Source organism: Ochotona curzoniae, unplaced genomic scaffold (genome assembly GCF_017591425.1).
Source record: "Ochotona curzoniae isolate NIBS_2020 unplaced genomic scaffold, NIBS_Ocur_1.0 contig_1, whole genome shotgun sequence".
Lineage (NCBI taxonomy): Eukaryota > Metazoa > Chordata > Mammalia > Lagomorpha > Ochotonidae > Ochotona > Ochotona curzoniae.
Window position 1 is genome coordinate 37,048,413 of NW_024464918.1, and position 15,947 is coordinate 37,064,359.

Genomic DNA, 15,947 nt, shown 5'->3' on the forward strand with positions numbered 1-15,947 from the left:
CCAGGCTCTGCAGATGGCTCCTCCATGGCCTGCCTGGGAGACCCAATTCCGCTGAAGTCCAGAGCCCTTGTGGGGTGGAGGAAGTCCTCCCTTCCTTGAATGGCAGCCAAGGACCCACGTGTCCTCCCACAGCAGGCTGGAGAGCAACCGCCAGGATTTCCTTGGCCTCTGAATGAGAAGGTTAAGCCAGGTCTGACATATATTCCAAGTAGAGGAGAAACCAGCAGTGGGAGTTTCCAAAGGATTCAGCTCCTAAGGGTGGAGCTAAGAGTAAGACTTGGCAAAACTCAAAATTCCATTTGGTCTCCTCATGGAGCACCTTCCCTGCTCTTTCTAAGGGCAGGTAGGGGTCTGCTGGGCCCAGGTGCTTCAGAGCCCTGATGGAAGAAAAGCCTGTGGATGGCTGTCTTTCATGGTCCCCAGCAGGGAGGCTTGCTGAAAGGTCCTTCCCCAAGGCCAGACTGGAGAGCTCTGGACTCTTGCTGCCCTGCATCTCCTCATCTTTCAGCATGGACACTGACCAGCAAGGGCACCTGAGGGATGCTTCATCTGGCACTGGTAGTGGACACAGTTGAGACCCAAGGTTGTCAAAGGTATGCCCCAGGGCTGCAGCAAGTGCTTGACCAGTCAGGACCCTGGACAGGGCTGAGGTCTCCAGGCCTGGCTACCCAACTGGCCCTGACTCAGAGATGGCCCCTCCTTCAGCGGGAGTGGAAGAGGAGGTGCTAGGAGGCCTGTGAAGCAAGATTGGGATTTTAGGTGAGAACAATGGAGTTAGCCCCTTCCTCCCTAACTAGGCTTCAGAACACTGCCCTTTTCTGCCTACCCTGGGGTACCTAGCAAATCCTGCTCTGTCCCTAGGTCTAGGCCCTTAGTCCTGTGAGATAGGAAGGGCCTAGCCTGGGGTGCACATTCTTTTGTAAATGCCTCCAGGGCCTCCGGTTTCTGGCTGGCTGGTCTCTCCCAATAGCACAACCTTAACCCTTTGTGGAACTGAAGAAACTTCCTGAATCAGATTATTTTTTTAAAAAGCCTAACACCACACCCCTAACCTCCCACCCCCACCCCCAGGTATTTTGATGGAAATGTTTGGACTGGGTCCCAGCTGCCTTAAAATAGCCCTCCTGTGGGGAGTCTGGCCCAGCACTTCCACCACAGACTTCCCCCACATTTACTCAACACTAGTCTTGCTCGCCTGGTTGCTCCCTCAAAGGGGGATGGGGAAACTGCTCTAGGCTACAGGGGAAGGTCCCCAAGCCTTGCCTTTCCCCCAGGGCCTTGGGGGACTGACTTGGCTTGCCCAGCAGTGGGGCTGAGAGCAGGGGGTCAGCACTGTGGTTTGGAGGCCACTGTGGTTTGGGGCTGGTCTTGCCCAGGCAAAGCAGCACGCGGTGGGCCAGGCAGTGGGGCTTTCCCTGGGCAGGCTGTTAGGAGGTCGTAAACTGAATTTTCCAGAAGTCAGCCAGTGGGCAGAGGCTGAGAACCAGGATTCAAGTTTGAAGGCACCTAGTAGGCCTATCCAGTGCAGTGGCCAGTGCCAGGAAGTCAGAAAGCATAGGTGCTATCCCCTGGGAGCTGGTCCTCTGCTTGCTAGCAGGGTGCAGGTACAACCCTGAACACCTGGAAGTGTTGTGGGAGGTGCGGCTGGCCTTGTCCAGAGGCCCAGTCTAATCCCTGGTGTTGTTGTGCTGGGCCCTGCCAGGGAGCGTCTGCCCTGAAGGTGGGACTACTGTCCCATGTAGGTGGGATGCTGTAAGATGAAGCAGGCAGTCCCAGAACAGGTGGGTGGGGGCTAAGATGCAGCTACCAGCTCCTCACCAGTTAGGACATCTGCAGATGTTGGCATGTTCCCCAGGGTTCTTTCTGGGGCTAGAGCCTGGGGAAGAGGTGGATTACCTATGTCTGCTGCCAGTCAGGAAGTGTCCCCCAGATCTGTATCTGTGAAAAAATCCTTATGTAGGGAGCCCAGAACTTCCTCCCTTCACTGCCCCCTAAGAAAAGGTAGTATGTGCAGACACAGTGGATAGCTTGCCCTATGCTGTCACAGAGGGATGCTCCTGCCCTGGAATAGGAGCACAGGGCAGGGCACAGGTTGCCCATCAGCAAGATGTCCTCCTGTGGAGAAAGCATGTGGCCAGGTGTTAGGAATGGCATGTTTTAAATTCAGTTGATGATAGCAGATGCAGCAAAACGCACGGTGCCCATAGACTTGGGCGATAAATCAGTGGAAGCCAACCTCACCCCCCGCAGCTGGGGAGAACTATTCCCCAGCTCTCAACACCTGCCCTGCTTTCCTCTGGGATGGGGAACAGCATCAACTGCTAGTATAGTTGGAAACATTGCTGCTCCCGCCAGCTGGAAGGACTTCATGGTCTCTGGGATTTGTCTTGCAAAAGAAATGTGCATAATAAATTCTCTTTAAGAGCAGGAAGTGTTGTTATCCTCATGAATGAAAAGTTTCTGAGGTTTATTTATTTATTTTTTAAGTATCCAATCAAACTGGCCTAGCGGTAGCTGGAAATGTGCCTGGACACTATTCCCTGTGTTTCCTACCTGATTTCCACCCTGTTTGCCCTGGTCTGAAGGAAGTTCTTTATCAGGTTCCAGCTCAGATTTTTTTCTTCTATAAGATTTTTTTTTTTTTAACAGAAGAAATGCCTGGCTCTTCCACAGGCAGTGTTTACGGAGCAGTTTGGAGCTGGGTGTGTAGCCAGAGGGTTGTTGGGATATGTTGGATCTGAGAGCCAGCTCTGGCTCCTGACTCTAGCCTTACACTAAAGCACATCCTAGGAGGGAGGCAGCAGTGATGGCTAAAGTACTACCTTGGGACTCTTGCTGGGGACAGAAGTCAAGAACCTGGCCAAGCGTGAGCAGCTTCCCTGCCTGTACCCTCCCTGCTGGGACAGGACGGGAAGTCTCAGAGCCCAGTTGCCCCAATGCCAGACCCATGGTTCATTCTCACTCACTCCGCCAGCATTGTTTGGGCACCTGCTGTGTGCCAGACAACGAGTTGCAGGTGGGCACCATCAGGACAGGGAGAAGTAGGACACGTGCAGCTTCTGCCTTCTCATGGGCAGTAAACAAATAACTACACAAATAAGTAGATTTTGAAACTGCTAGATACTGGAGTCCTTCCTATAAGTAGCTGAACTTCCTCTCGGCCTGAAATAGTCTAGGACACCCGTTGAGAAAGGGAAGCAGAAAGCTACCATTCTTGCAGTCATGTACTGCAGCCTGCGGGAGTGCCTGCCTCCCAGGCCTTCCCCCACTCCCCATCAGCATGTGTCACCTGTTGTTTGTTTGCTTTTGGCGGTCATTCAGACTCCACTGATAACTTTTCCTGCGGAGCCTGTATTCCTCTAGCTTTGACCTTCCCCTGGCAGTGGCCCCTGAAGAAGGACCTGGAGGGGAAGGCCAGTATCCCTATATCTGGGCAGAGCAGGGGCCACAGACCCTGATACCTCTGGCCCTCAGAGGGAAATTTGGTTAGAGAGGGAGTCCCCATGCTGCTGGAAGAAGCCACAGTAAGTGGCTCCCTCCCAGGCCTGGCTGAGCTGGGTTGCCAGGCAGCAGACCTTTCAAGATGAGTGTTGGTTCTCTGCCAAAAGAGGGAGAAACGTAGTAAAATCCACCTTCTGGGAAAATTGCTTGTTTCCTGGCTTCCAGCTTTCTTGCCACAGTACAATCCTCCCCACCCCCTCTTCCTGTTCAACTGTGTCCACTAGATTCTTATAGTTTTTATAAGTTGTTCAAAGGAGTTGCAGTTTAAAGAGAATAATTTTTGAATCATTTTCTAGTCCTTATCCCTAGCAGTTCAAAACAGCAGGATGTTTTAAGTTTGAGGACTGGAGCTTGTGGGCAGTTCTACATAGAGGTCCAAAGTTCTTACAGGATGTGTAGCGCCCAGCTGCCTGGCTGGAGCCTTGGTCAGCCACCAAGGAAGGTGGCTCTTGACCCTTTGGAAGGGTCTAGAATGACTTCAGCCCTTCTGCCCAGCCAGAGCTCGCAGAGCTCACCTCCTGTTGGGCAAGGTACATCAGAACCAAGACATTCTGATATGGGGGCTAGGGAAGGCTTCCCTGAGCAGATAGGGCTAAACTGAAACCTGGTGGCTGAGACTTGCAAGTACCACCTGGGCTGGTGTGTGTGTGGAGGGAGAGAAGGGTGACCCAAGCAGAATCCTCCCCTGGATGAAGGGGAAAATGTACTGGGAGAGTACCCGGGCACGCACATAGTGGCCAGGCAGCAGGAGGACGGTGTACATGCACCCTGCAGGGCTTGCTGTGGTTTGCCAAGGCTGCTGTCAGATTTGCATATTCCCTTGCAGAAGCTGCTTGACTGTGCAAATGAACTTAGCAACAACCCTGAGACTTAAGCAGACAGGGGAGTTGTGCTGGCCTAGGTTCCTGTAATTTTGGGTAGTTCATGTAACTAACTTGGGGCAACATTTGGCCTGGTGCATAGGACAAATGCTCCTACCCCAGTATCTGAGCACCTAGGTTTGAGTCTGGCTCTATTCCAACTTCCAGCTTCCTGCTGTTGCTCAGTTAGTTGGGTCCCTGCCACTCCTGTGTAAAACCTTTTGTCTCACAAATGATGGCCCCAGCCCTTCATTTCATAGGAATAATAATAATGCTGTTGTCCAAGAGGTTGCACAGGGACTGATAATGAATGAATTATGTCTTTGCAAAGAGAGATCCATCTTCTATCCTCTGGTTCACTTCTCATATGGCCTTGAAAAACAGGACTGGGTTCTCAAAAATCATCCAGGTCTCCTACATGAGTGCAGTGGTCTAAACACTTGGGCTATCTTCAGCTGCTTTTCTAACTGCATTAGCAGGGAACTAGATCAGAAGGGGAACAGCCAAGACTTGGCACTCTAATACAATAGTGGCTGTTGGTGTTACCCTTCTGAATGACAGCATTGGTCCCAGTGATAAGTTACCTTGAAGAATAGCCCCTGTTGCTAGCACACAGCAGCTCTGTGTGCTGGTGCTGACGTGAGGACACCAGGGTCCTGCCCGAGAGGGCCATTCGTGTCCATTCTGCCCTAGCAGGTGTCCTCTAAGTCTCTCACTCTGCTCTGGAAGGTGCAAAAGGCCTTGCTGAGGAGCCAGCCATGGCCTGAGACTCAACTGGCTGTTCCCCAGGAGGCCCTTGTAAGCAGTGCCAGGTCCTGAGAAGCCAAGCACAATAGCAGCAGGACAGGTGTGGCAGGAGAGAAAGTGCTGCGCAGAGCAGGGGGAGGGCGACAATGAAGTTGCAGCACAGGGAACTAAGAGCTTTTCCCTTCCCAGTGACTCTTGGGAGAGGAACACTTACAGGGGTATGTGGGGGTTGGTTTCTGGAGCAAGAAGGCTGGCTGATCCCCATGGGTAGGTCCCCTGTGGTCACTCAGTTATTCCTACCATGGCCTGTTCTGGGGACCCCTAAGGAAAAAACCCTGGTCCTAGCCCTGTGGCTCCTGATAGTTTCCTGAGGCCTCAGCCCAGGGTGGGCCTGAGCCAGCCAAAGGGGGTCTGCCAAAGGGCACCACCAAAGCTCCTGGCACCCATTTGTGTTCTGCCATACCTGTGTGACTACTTACTAAGAAGCTATGTAGCGTTTAATCGTAGTCTGATTTTAATTTTTTTTCACACTAGCACCCTAATGAAATGTTAGGGTGTTAGTCTTAACAATTATATTATGTTGGCAAATAGAGTCTTCCAGAAACTTGCCCTTCTTTGAGCCAGGGCCCTTAGCCCTGGATGCAGATGTTAATTAGGTTCTCCCAGATGTGGTTTCCAGGCACATTGGTTGCCCTGTTTCCATGTTTTCCTCATAGTAATGGCCCTTGGGTGCCTTGAGGCACACAGAGGCAGCAGAGGTGCCCCCTGACAGAGGCTGCTGCTGCTGGCTCAGCTCATCATAAGCCTCTGACATCTGACAGTACAAGGAAGCTGAGCTGGACAGGACAAAGCACTGAATACTCACTTTTCCCAGAAATCATATTTTGTCCCTCCCCCCCATTAAAATTTTTACCTATTTGGGAGACAAAAGAGAGCAATAGAGATCTCCCGTTTGCTCTGGTTCATTTTCCTAATGCCCGCAGTAGCCATAACTAGTCCAGGCTAGAGCCAGTAGTTGAGAATTCAATCTGGATCTCCCACACGGGTGGCAGGGATCCAACTGCTTGAGCTGTTACTGCTACGTCCCAGGGTGTGCATCAACAGGAGGCTGGACTTGCAAGAGGAGCTATGACTCATGCTAAGGCATTCCTAGATGTGGGTGTCACAAAGCAGCGTGTGCCAGATTCTTGTGGGAGGGTGGTAGCTTGAAGATTTGTCTTCAGCCTGATCTGCTCAATATGAGGTGGTTTCTCTTGCCTCCTTCTTGTGAATTCTTCTGTAGCTTGTTATCCTCAAGTGCTATTCACTTGTGTTAGAGACCCAAGCATTTCCCTGCAGGGGCGCCACCCATCACACTGCATCATTTGCTGTAGGCACTGCTCGTGACAGCCGAGGCAGGAGTTGGTGTTTGTTGTGGGCTGGAAATAGGGAGCAACAGACACTGGGAAGCAAGCTGCCCCTCCAACCCCACCCTGCTTGGTTATAAATGACAGGTGTCAAGTGTGGTGTTCCCTTCTTCTACTCTGTCACACTGCGGTGACCCCAAGCAGGCCCTGCCAGGTTAGAAGCCTGTGTCCTTGTTCTTGAGGAACCCTGGTTCAGTGCAGGGTCACTCTGTAGGCTGCCCCAAGCCTGGACTCCCCTCAGAGATGGGCATAAAGTCCTGGCCTTTGGTTTTCCTAGGGTTGGGTTGCTGTACTGTTTCATGGTTCTGTCCCCTAGAAAATCCCTCAGCAGTCATAATGGCTGTATTGCATTCACAGCAGCCTTTCTGCTCTCTAATTTTTTTTAAGGTTTATTTCTGAATTTGGGTGATGTGCGTGGGGGGGGGGGTCTCTTGTGGTATGCAGGTACAGCTGCCATCTGCAGAATCAGCATCCATGTGGACACCAGTTCAAGTCCTGACAATTCCACTTGCAGTCCACCTCCCTGCTGATACTCCTTGGAAAGCCACAGAGGACGGCTCCGTGCTTGTGCCCCTGCACCCATATGCAAGACCCAGAGAAAGTTCTGACTTCAGACAAGCCCATCTCCTGCCTTTGTGGTCATTTGGAGAGTGAACCAGTGCATGGATTATCTCTCCATTTTCTCCTTTTTTCTCTCTTTCTCCTCTCTTTCTATAACTGCCTTTCAAATAAATGTTTTAAAAAATCTATGTTTGGAAGTCAAAGTTAGAGAGAGAGTATATTCTGCAGTTTCACTCCCAAAATGGCTGAAACAGCCAGGGCTGCTTCAGGCCGAAATAGGAGCCCAGACTGCATCTAGGTCTCCCAAGTGGATAATAGTGGTCCTCCACTGTCTTCCCTGGGTGCATTAGCAGGGAGCTGGAACAGAAGTAGAGCGGCTGGGATTAAATCAGTGCCTACCTGGGATGCCTATATCACAGGTGATGGCTCATTCCACTGGACCACAAAGCTAGCCTCTGTCCCTGATTTTTTTAATCCTGTCTTCTCACTTTGCTCTACTATTGTTTCTTGCTGAGTGTCCTTTCGTGGGTCAGAGCAGAGTGAGTTCATCTCATCTGTGCAAAGGATGTGTGGGATTTAGAGAAGCGAAGTTCTTTCTTGGGTTCCCTAAAAGTGGGTAGAATCCCTACCCATGGTGCATGTACTTAGCCTCTCCCAGGGCCAGTGAACAGACTGCCTGAGGCTGGCTGAAGCAACTCTCCTCTTCCTCCTTGTTCCTGCAGGTTTTCCGAACAGACTTGATCACGGCCATGAAGGTTCCAGATTCCTATCAGCTCAACCCGGATGATTACTACATCCTGGCAGACCCATGGCGGCAAGAATGGGAGAAAGGTGTACAAGTGCCCGCCGGAGCGGAGGCTATTCCCGAGCCTGTGGTGAGGTGAGCAGGGTGGGCAAGAGATGTGCTGGCACTCATGCTTCTTCCTAGCCTGTCTCACTGCTGTGTTTTCTGAAAGGTTGAGGGCTTGAGCTTAGTCTTGGCCATTCCATTCACTGACCTTGCACCAGAACCTTGCCATCCCCGGGCCTCAGTTTCCCTTCCTGAGACATAGACACCTGCATGCTGAGATGCTGAAAGGAGAGGAACACTGCTTGGATGCCATTTAGCCTGGGACCAGGCACCCAGCCAGCACTCCAGGAGTCTGGTTGTGGCCAGAGTGTTGTTAGTCCAAATTAACTAGATTGCCTGTTCAGGAAGGCCTCCAGGCTTTAAAAGGGCTGAGCTGTGCTCTTGACATCCTGTAACAGGCCTGCTGATGATGGGTTTTTTGGGCAGGGAGGTACACAGTACGCCCTCAGGAAGCAGCTACTGTCACCAAGCCTTTGCTCCCCAGCTTTCTTCTCTTCTTGGATCAGACAGAACCCTGTGTACTCCCAGCAGGAGGCAGCCTGTGGCCCTGGCCACCAGCCTGCCCGATCTGGATTGCTTGGGCTATTGGCACTCGATCTTGGCTTTGGCAGCCCTGTGGATGTTCTTTGATCCCATGTGGACCAGGCTGGGACAAGGATTGCAACCATTTCCTCCCTAGACATTGGCACTGTCACCTCCTGGCAGCTGTGCCTGAGACTGACTCACAGACACTGATAGCTGGGCTATGCCAACCTGTGGTGGGCATGGGATTATAGGCTAAATAAGCTACTAGCCCTGCCAGAGCACCAGGTGGACACTGGAGGTTTGAGGCAATTGCGTCCTCCGCTAGTGATTTCCTGGGATGTCCCACTGGAGGCCCATGCACAATTGGAAAAATGCATTTCTCAACAGCCCTGCCACCCCTCACCTCCATAGATGGAAGGGCCATGAGCGACTCCCTCATCCTTATACTCCTGTGTGCAGAGAAGGTGATACTGGGACCTTCCTGACAGTGTGGTGCTGAACGTATGTAGTCTGCCACCACTGTCATACCTGCTGGACCCAGGAGCAGGATGAAGGGACAGGCCATTCCTTAGAGTAGGGTGAGCCCTTTGATCTGTCCTCTTCATCAGATGTTTGTCACATGGTTCCAGTGTGAGTGCCCTTAAATTGGCAGCTTGACTTCAGCCTGCCTGGAGTGGGAGACATGTTCATGCTGCTGTGGTTTTACTTAGTGCGTACCCAGCCATGTTGGGCTGGCATGAGCCAGGTGTCCTTGGCCTGGCCATTTTCTTTGGAGGGGAGAGTCATGGGATATGCCAGAGCAGTCTCCCCATATCTCTTCTTCCCTTGTGTCCATCCCACTCCCCCGAGGTATCATCCCCATCAACAGCCCCTGTATCCAGGTTATCTGAGAAACTCCATCTCCATATCACTACTTTGCTCAGCCCACCTTATTGAGTCAGTCGCTGTCCCCATTTCAATAGGTGAAGAAGTAGGAAAATTCTGGGGAATTCCCTGAATGGCCCCCAGGGCATAGGGGACTGGGGCAGGAAATCCCAGGCACAGGAAGCAGAGCTGGGCTATCCCTGGGAGGCCCTGAGCCCCATGGTGTGTAGGCTATCTCTGTCCCAGGCCATTCCCAGGACCTTGAGGTCAGAAGTTATAAATGATGGCTTGTGCTGCCTCCATTGTGGCCAACTCAGAGCCATCTCCTGACATTTGTGGTGGGTCTCAGCTAGCTGTCTCCTCTCCCCATGATGGCTGAGGATCACCTAGTCCTTCTAGGTCCTTCTGCAACTAGTAGCAAAGTCTGTTTCCAAGCCAGCAGGGACAGGCAAATGAGGATGAGAGCCAGGAAGCTCAGAAACTGCAAGTTTCTGGACCCCTGCTTGCCAGAGCAGGCCTAGCCAGGTGGTAGGCAGATGTGGGGAGTTGGGCCAGTGGGCATGGCACTCACCCAAGAGTGGCACCAGGCCACAGGCTCCTAGATAGCCAGGCCACGATGGAAAGCAGGAAGCTTCCTGGGCAAAGGCAGGGTCAGGTTGTGCTGTAAGTACTCCTGCATATTATCATCATGTTATCCTGCATGTACTCCCAGGACATGACCTCTCTGCTAGAAAGAGGCAGTGCCAAGTCCTTTCCCTCATGCCTCTCCACCTCACCTAGACTGCCCCCTCCCTCCCTGCTCGAGCCTCTGCCTACCTGGTCTCCTGTGTCTTGATAACACCAAGTGACCCTATGTCTCTGGGTCATGTTGGGTCCTGCTCTCCCTCCCTAGTTAACACTGAGTCACAATCCTTGGCAGGGTTGGCAGTTTAGAGGCCAGGCTCTGAGGCAATAACCATGGCAACTGGTGGGGGGGGTAGGAAGCACTGTCACTAGAGCTAAAGGGCGGTTCATAGCTCAGCAGTAGGGTGGAGGTGGTTAGAGGGAAGCTGTGTCCTCCTCCACAGATTCCATTTCAGAAGATGGTGATACCCAGGGTTTACTTGATTCATAGCCAGGCGCATCTCATGACCTCACCTATGTCAGGATAGATAGTCCTCTCTCCAGCTGTCTATAGGACTCCTGTGTCCATCAGCCCATAGCAGGAGAGGCGGAGGAGGGGAGGACAGGAACACTGGGGCTTTCCCAGTGCCACATAATCAGTGGTAGAACTGAGCTTCATGCCTTGCCCATCTAAGCAGCGTATAGGGTGGAGCTAGGGCCCTAAGAGAGGGCCGAGCCAGTTGTGATCTAGGCCTTTGTGTCCCAGGATGGGGGGGTGGGAGTGGGCAGGGAAGGATCACAGGTGACACCCAGCCAGAATCTCATTTCTCTGGTCCCTCTGTGAGGGGGTTGCCCGTATACTGGACCTGTGTCTTCAAGGTATTCCTTGGGTTGCAACGGGGTAACTGACAATCACAGAGCTATGAAGCCATTGGACACCTGAGACCTAGAGGCCAGTGGGTGCTGTCCCATTCATGGCCTTGTGGCTATCACAGGACCTGGGCTGTGCTCTGGGTAGAGTGGGACAGGTGTGAGCAGGGCTGTGGATCTGGAAACTGCTACCCGCTTTTTCTTAAGATTTATTTATTTTAATTGCAAAGTCAGATATACACAGAGAGGAGAGACAGAGAGAAATAACTTCCGTCCAATGATTCATTCCCCAAGTGAGCACAACAGCCAATACTGCGCCAATCCAAAGCCAGGAGCCAGGAACTTTCTCCAGGTCTCCCACACAGGTGCATGGTCCCAAGGCTTTGGGCTATCCTCTACTGCTTTCCTAGGCCACAAGCAGGGAGTTAGATGGGAAGTGGGGCTGCTGGGATTAGAACTGGCATCCAAATGGGATCCTGGCGTGTTCAAGGTGAGGACTTTAGCCACTAGGCCACAGTGCCAGACTCAGGATCTGCCCTTTGAGCTTTCAGGGTCCCTGCTGCCACCTGTGGTGTGTGCAGAAGCCACAAGAGGTAGAAGAGGCACAAAGTATGGGCTGCTTCCTCTGAAGCATCTGCCTCAACCTTACTGGAGCTGTATCACCTAGTAGGATGGGGGGTCCTCCCTATATGACACCCCCTCCTGATTCCCTAGGCTTCTGCCACCGCTGGAAGGCCCTAAACCACAGGCGTTCCGGAGCAGTTCTACACCAGAGTGGCCAGAAGGCAGCCGCTATGACCTGGACGAGATTGACGCCTACTGGCTGGAGCTCATCAACTGTGAACTCAGGGAGATGGGTAGGCAACTCTGTGCATCGAGGGGTTGGGAGGATGATCCAGGGAGCCAGGAAGGGTTCTCATTCCAGGGCTGGAATGGGGTTTCCCCCAGATCAGTGGGAATTACTAGGAAGCTGCCTGGAGTCCCTCTGTCTCCCAAAATTGGGCAGCTGTTGGATGTGCAGAACTGTTGAATGTTGGATGTGATAGACATGACTGGCAGGGGTTGTGGGACTTTGTAGTAAATGGGAATATCATGGGAAGAATAAGGGACCACACTACTCACCAGGGTGATACGGAGTCTAGTGAGTGGCTGCAGGCCTGCTTGCCAGAGGGGCTGGCACTGCCCTGGTCTGCCCTCTGCAGAGATACCCACAGCCCACCCGGTGTGCACTGTGGGTCCCCATGGTGCTGCTGCATATGCAAGCCACTTTCCACTGACTGTCTTCACACATGCTCCTTTGTTCCTATGCCTGTGAGGTGCGGGCCCTCATGCTGAGGCAAAAAGAGGTGTGTGCCTCGATCCCTCACTCCCAAGATAGCCTCTGCCCCAAATCCATGCCATAAAACTGAATCCTGTGCAGAGCACACCACAGATGGGCCTCCCAATCCCATCCTCTGTCATTGTCCCCTACAGAGCGCCCAGAACTGGACGAACTAACATTGGAACGTGTGCTGGAAGAGCTGGAAACCCTGTGCCACCAGAACATGACCCGGGCCATCGAGACGCAGGAGGGGTTAGGCATTGAGTATGATGAAGACGTCGTGTGTGACGTGTGCCGTTCCCCTGAGGGCGAGGATGGCAACGAGATGGTCTTCTGTGACAAGTGCAACGTCTGTGTGCACCAGGTTGGCAGCCACCCAACTGGCCTTGCACAGGCTGCACACACACCCTAGGGTGCAATGCTTGGGGCTACTCATCCTTCCCCTGGAGGAGCAGGGCAGCAGGGTGGAGGGCTATGTCAGTCCCTGGATCCTGGACTCGGTTCTGCCTGCCAGAGTGGAGCAGATTTATTTATTTATTGTTGAAGGACAGTGGTAGAGATAAGGGAGGTGTTCCACTTGCTGGTTCACTTCCCCAGTGGCCATAACCACAAGGGCTGAGCCAAGCCAGGCCATAGCCAGAAGCCTGGAATTTTTTCCATGTGGGTGACAGGGGTCCAAGCAATTGCATTCTTAGTTAGAATGCTGTTACGTTCTAAGGCTAGTTAGCAGGGAGCTGGATCAGAAATGGAGCAGCCTAGATTTCAACTAGCACCTTCAGGGGATGCTGATACTGTAGGTGGTGGCTTAAGTTGCTCCACCACAATGCCCAACCCCCATTGCTGGTGCAGTCTGGCTGGGGCCCCACCTTGATCTGGGGGTCAAGGTCTTGAGTGTCTCTAATCCTCGCCTGCAGACCTAACTGACCCTCCAGACCTTTGGCACTGACTTAGAGGCTGTCCTTGCTCTCTCTGTAAGAATGTGCACCCCTGGCCTGATAGCTCAAAAAGTGTCTTTGCCTCTCATGCATTCCCATCTCTTTTTCTCAGTGGCTCTAAGCTCCCTGTGTCCTTCCCAAACCCCAGGTCTGAGCTGGAAGAAACCTGAACACAGACCATTGTGTTAAAGGATGAGGGCTCTGGGCCTTGTCTCTAGAGAGTGTTGGCCTGCAGGGGTCTCCGGGCTCTCTTGAAGCCTAGCAGAGAGCCCACAGGGACCTGGGGGTGGGGGTGAGGACATCATAGGTGTTCTCTGCAGGTCCTCTGGAACTCCCAGGTGCTCTCCTGGTTGGAGGCTGCATAGCAGTGGGGTTTGGGACTTAGGCTGGGAGGACCCAGAGCCAGGTAATTTGCACACCAGACTCATACCCTCACCAGTCGCTCTCTCTCCCCAGGCATGCTATGGGATCCTCAAAGTACCCATGGGCAGCTGGCTGTGCCGGACCTGCGCCCTGGGGGTCCAGCCCAAGTGCCTGCTCTGCCCCAAGCGAGGAGGAGCCTTGAAGCCCACCAGGAGCGGGACGAAGTGGGTGCACGTCAGCTGCGCCCTGTGGATTCCCGAGGTGGGCAGGTGTCTGCCGTGAGCAACTCAGAACTCAGGCTAGGGCAGGACTCGGGCAGCATCCAGCGGGGAGCTTGATCTATGAACTTGGCCAGAGCTCTGATGGTGCCTTCTGTCAGTAAGGCTATGAGCCACCAAAGGAATCAGTCAGGGCACCACCGAGGACCGTATAAGTGGGTTGAGGGATCCATCTCGATCAAGGAAGTGGTTCCCGCCAAAGCCGAGCTCATATGGCAGACAGACCTCACAGACGAGCAAACAGTAAGGTAGTGAGCCAACCGCTGTGATCGTGGTAGCTGTGACCAGTTCTGAAGAGTGGGCTGTGCCTGAGTCTAGGTGGGAGTATGGTGTGCCATCAGGGACCCTGGAAAGTTACTGGGGCTTCTGGAGGACCCCATCCTACCCTGTCTCCTGCAAGTTACTCAAGTTTGCTGGTATCTTGACGGCCTTGCTGTGTACCTTGACCCAGATCGAGGATGCACAGCCTGTGCCCAGGCAGGCCAGGTGGCCCTGACAGCACATGGCCTCCCCTACTGGGCACATGCTGCAGGCCTGATTGATATCCCTGTGTGTGAGTGGTCACTTGCTCCCCAATCAGGGTAAGGAAAGCTATAGCCAATTCTGCATGTACCCTGAGCAAGAAAGGCAGAACTGACAAGGGCCCCTCCCTCTAGGGCAATCCTCCAGTTCTGGAGACAGTTAGGGACAGCTGTGCCCTACCTTGGGGACTGAGGGTGGGCTGTGCCCTCTGACCTGGGTGACTTTTAATCCACTTCCCTTGAACTGGGCTCAGACAAGCCACAGGAAGGATCCCAGGAGTCCCCCCACCAGGAGATGCTGGCAGGAGGCCTTTGCTTGGTGCCACAGTACATAAAATAAGCCCAGGTTGTAGAAAGAGCCTTGAAGCTACTGTTACAAGAGTCTAAAGCTACAAGGAGGACTGCGTGCACACATTCATGTATACACATACAGACCCACACCCTGAGGCATCTCTATCTCCAGGCACACTTTATCTAGTCAGCTACACATATAGCCATGCGTTCATGCACCCTCAGATTGTTGCAGGTTGGTTACTGGGAAGCTCATACTAATGTACTCAGACATTGTCCAGCCTGGGAGAATTGGGGGGATGCAGATCTTGGAGCCATGCTTGTTTGGGGTCAAGAAGGAATAGAGATTTGCAGACTTGGCCAGTTTCTTGACTGCCCCGATCTGATTTTAGCAGATAGCCCCTCCTCCCTACTTGGGGGACCCCTGGAGAGAGGCTGGGGACCTCATGCAGCTCCTATGTCTTGCCCAGGTCAGCATCGGCTGTCCAGAGAAGATGGAGCCCATCACCAAGATCTCCCATATTCCAGCCAGCCGCTGGGCTCTGTCCTGCAGCCTCTGCAAGGAGTGCACAGGCACCTGTATCCAGGTATGTGTCCCACTTCACCCCCAGTACACACACACTCCTGCCCTCATGAGCCAGCTGCAGAGAGCCGAGTCTGTAGTGCCTTGGGAAATGGGTGGCTGTCACTACCCTCTGCCCGCTCCAAGGTTGCTGCTGCACATCAGAAAGCTAAAAGGTCTGGGAAGTGTGGGTCTGGGCAGAGCTGAAACTGCTCATTCCTCCGGGGGCATCATTCCTCCTCCCTACCTGAGTGGGCAAAGGACCAGTACTAGGAGTGTGGGGAATTCTGGCTTTGGAGTAGGCATCTGTGGGTGTGACAGACATGCGTGCACTGGTTTCCTGTTAGCCATCAGGCTGAACACATGGAAGGGGTGGGAATCTGACTTCTCTGCTGATTTGGTAGATTCTCCCGACTCAGGACACTGCCACACTGCTCTGTCTCCAGTAGAAGTTCCCAGGTTAGAGTTACCTGGAAAGATTGGCAAACAGCTTACTGGGCCCATCAGAGGGTCTGACTCAGCGGGTCTCACATAAGGCTGAAAATGTGCATGTCTCTCAAGTTTCTGGGTGGTGCTATGCCTGTGTCCTGTACTGTGGGGGTGGGCTTCACCCTCTGCCTGACCACCCTTTCACTCCAAGAGCAGTTGTCATTGCGCCTCCCTGCATTTGAAAGACTTTGCCAGTGGCAGTGGTCACCAGGAGTTGGCTGTTACTGTGCGGCAGTTAGGTTTCCCAGGCCATTATCCAAGGTTGACTGAGAGGATCCAGCTCCAGGTTGCCTGGGTATATCCAATAAGAAAAGGTCTATTTCCTCCTGGAAATGTACCCACCTTAGCATGGTAGAAGTACAGGAAGTGGTGACCCAGTATCTGCCTTTTCTTATACCTT

The 15,947-nt window shown here is 53.0% G+C and overlaps 1 protein-coding gene across 6 annotated transcripts in view; it reads left to right on the forward strand.

The window, feature by feature from the left end:
- Positions 1–15,947, forward strand: part of JADE2 (jade family PHD finger 2) — a 76,462-nt gene that overhangs the window by 46,437 nt on the left and 14,078 nt on the right. For all 6 annotated transcript variants that reach the window (XM_040971894.1, XM_040971866.1, XM_040971875.1 and 3 more), the window contains 5 exons: positions 7,798–7,955; positions 11,502–11,644; positions 12,261–12,472; positions 13,500–13,667; positions 14,967–15,083. In XM_040971894.1, coding sequence (XP_040827828.1) covers positions 7,798–7,955; positions 11,502–11,644; positions 12,261–12,472; positions 13,500–13,667; positions 14,967–15,083 — 798 coding nt within the window. The remainder of the gene's footprint in view (positions 1–7,797; positions 7,956–11,501; positions 11,645–12,260; positions 12,473–13,499; positions 13,668–14,966; positions 15,084–15,947) is intronic.